The sequence below is a fragment of the Leguminivora glycinivorella genome, chromosome 17 (assembly GCF_023078275.1).
Source record: "Leguminivora glycinivorella isolate SPB_JAAS2020 chromosome 17, LegGlyc_1.1, whole genome shotgun sequence".
NCBI classification, from domain to species: domain Eukaryota; kingdom Metazoa; phylum Arthropoda; class Insecta; order Lepidoptera; family Tortricidae; genus Leguminivora; species Leguminivora glycinivorella.
The window spans coordinates 12,091,372-12,093,882 of NC_062987.1; the positions used below are offsets into that span (position 1 = coordinate 12,091,372).

The 2,511-nt window shown below is 42.1% G+C and overlaps 1 protein-coding gene across 1 annotated transcript; it reads left to right on the forward strand.

Annotated features, from left to right (window-relative positions):
- Nucleotides 1-1,235: 1,235 nt before the first annotated feature.
- On the forward strand, nucleotides 1,236-2,246 carry LOC125235601. The gene has a single exon (XM_048142199.1). The coding sequence runs from the start codon at nucleotides 1,236-1,238 to the stop codon at nucleotides 2,244-2,246; it is 1,011 nt and encodes a 336-aa protein (XP_047998156.1).
- The last annotated feature ends 265 nt before the right edge of the window (nucleotides 2,247-2,511 follow it).

Consider the following 2,511-nt stretch of genomic DNA (forward strand, 5'->3'; position numbering starts at 1 on the left):
CTTTCGTTATTTTATTTGTGAACTAAAATGAAAGTCTATTTACCTTAATATTGTTATTTTCTTCGCCTAAATGGGTAACGTCGTTATTTGCGATTCGATGTTGTTATTTATATCGAATGTTCGTCTTTCAGGTGATTCAATAAACGTCGAGGTTAGACAGGTCGCCTTATTAATAAAGAAATTGATTGATCTTTGGTTCCTACAAATATTATTTACGAATCCCTATCGGAACAATTTTAAGGTGAAGGAACAAGTATAAGCATAACCATGAGTTAATGTTGAAAATAATTTTTGAATGATAACATATATTATCAATAAAGTAGTATCACAGATCGCAGCTAATCGATTCTGCCAATTGGTATTATTGCTATTGATGCGACAGACCCAGTACCTAAGTTGCGCCTCGCCTGTGACTAGGCAGTGACCATGGCCAGCAGGCGGGTCGTCTCAAGACCATAATAGATTATTAAGGCGCTTACATATTATCAATTCGCTATCAGCGACACGATGTTACCCTGTCAGTTATTCAGCCTTTTGCGATTATAGGCCAATATATTCCAGCGAACTTGCCCGATCCAGCGAATCTGTAAGCCTCTTTAAATTAAAATCATGAACCCTCCCTTTTTTGCTGTCATAAAAACACGTATTTCAAATCGCTATTTCCGGAGCTTTTGTGAAACTTGATTTAGTGGGTTAACTTCGAGATCGTTTATGCGCGTACAGTTGCCGAATGTGGACGTCTTGTTTATAGCTGCTCCCGCAGCCAGTTCAATCTGTTATTTCTAATTTAATTTTTATTTTGCTTGCAAGTTCAATTTTCTCGGTCCCTCCCTTACTATCTTAAGTGACATTCCATATAGTGCGGCGGCCATATTGAGAAATGTATACGCCTTTCGCTCCAACACCGGTGTGACGTTGTGAAGTGCTAAAGCAGAAGCAAATTAAATAAATCAAGAAAGTTGTAGGAGCCGCAGGATTCGAACTCGAGCCATCGGCGCTCCGCCGCACGGCGCACACCGGGCGCTCGACCACTGAGCCAAGTTGGCGTGACGTCACCGCGTCGAATCTTTGCACCGCCCTCCGCCGAGTCCCACCTCGTACCAAGTTACTAGCGACAGTTTAGCGACAGCGTAAGACATTGTGTTTAATTCCGTGGTACGGGAAGTCTTTAGTATTTATTATTATACATTTCTACGATAACTAGTGACACTTGGTGGAATACTCAAATAGACAACATGAGTAACTTCACCTCAAACAATCTTCATGCGTCAAATCAAGACCTCACCTCTAGCCAAGAAAACGTCTCAAATATCACGCAGAGGCATAAGCGTAAACAACCCGACTGTGAATTGTTGGCGGCTATTACGGCTATGCAAACAACTCTGCAGGACCTGCGCGTAGACCTAGGTAACAAGATTGACAGTGTTACTACTAATATCTTAACCGTCAAGAATGACCTTGAAAGTTACCAAGCCGCTATGAAAAAAGACTTTGACCATCTGCGTGGGGAACAAACACAGGTGAAAAAGGATCTCGAAGACCTCACCACCGAGGTCAGAGACTTGAAAAGGAGCAACCAATTTATCTCAGACCAACACGACCAGATTAATAAAAGCGTCACCGAGTGGTCCAGAAAAACAACAAATTGCGCACAACATGAAAACTCCATAACTTCGTTAGAATTAAAAATAGACGGCTTGGAGCAGCAGGCCAGGCAATGCAACATAGAAATTCAGAACGTACCAGAAAAAAAGGGCGAAAACCTAATTAATCTAGTAATTAATTTAGGTGAGAAAATAGGATGCACAATTCATCGCAATGACATTGTGGGTGTGCACCGTGTCCGGCCCGCAACAATAAACAGCAAGCCGAAGCACATCGTCGTCAAGTTCGGGTCGCGCGTGCTGCGAGACAATGTCCTGACCGCGAGCCGCGCCAACAGAGGCTTGACCTCTGCGGACCTGGGCATTTCTGGTACACAACACAAGCTGTATATAAACGAACACCTTACCCTGCGAAGGAAGCAACTTTTTCGTGCGGCCCGTGAGGCTGCAAAACAAGCAAATTACAAGCATAAATGGGTCTCTAACGGTACAATACTTGTCCGCGCTTCGGACACCTCGCACACTATTGCTATTCACACGGAAAAGGATATCGAAAAAATCCAAAAGCGCGAAGAACCGGCCACTGAACCTTCTCCTAGTACCAGTGACTTGCTTGGACGATCTACCACTGCTATCGATTGATCGGGTTTTGGCCTGTTACTCTGCATACATTATAATCTCAGTATTTTTACTTACTCCTGTACACTTTGGCGATTTTTCGGGTAACTTAATAAATTATGTAATAAGTATAGCTTCTAGGTATCACCACATTTGTTTTGTAAAGTATTTCACGATAATTGCACACTACAATATCTACATAATAAATATCGCACGTCCCATGGATCGACTCTGTCAAATCAGACCTTGTATATATATATTTTTTTCACTACATATAGATAAGATTATT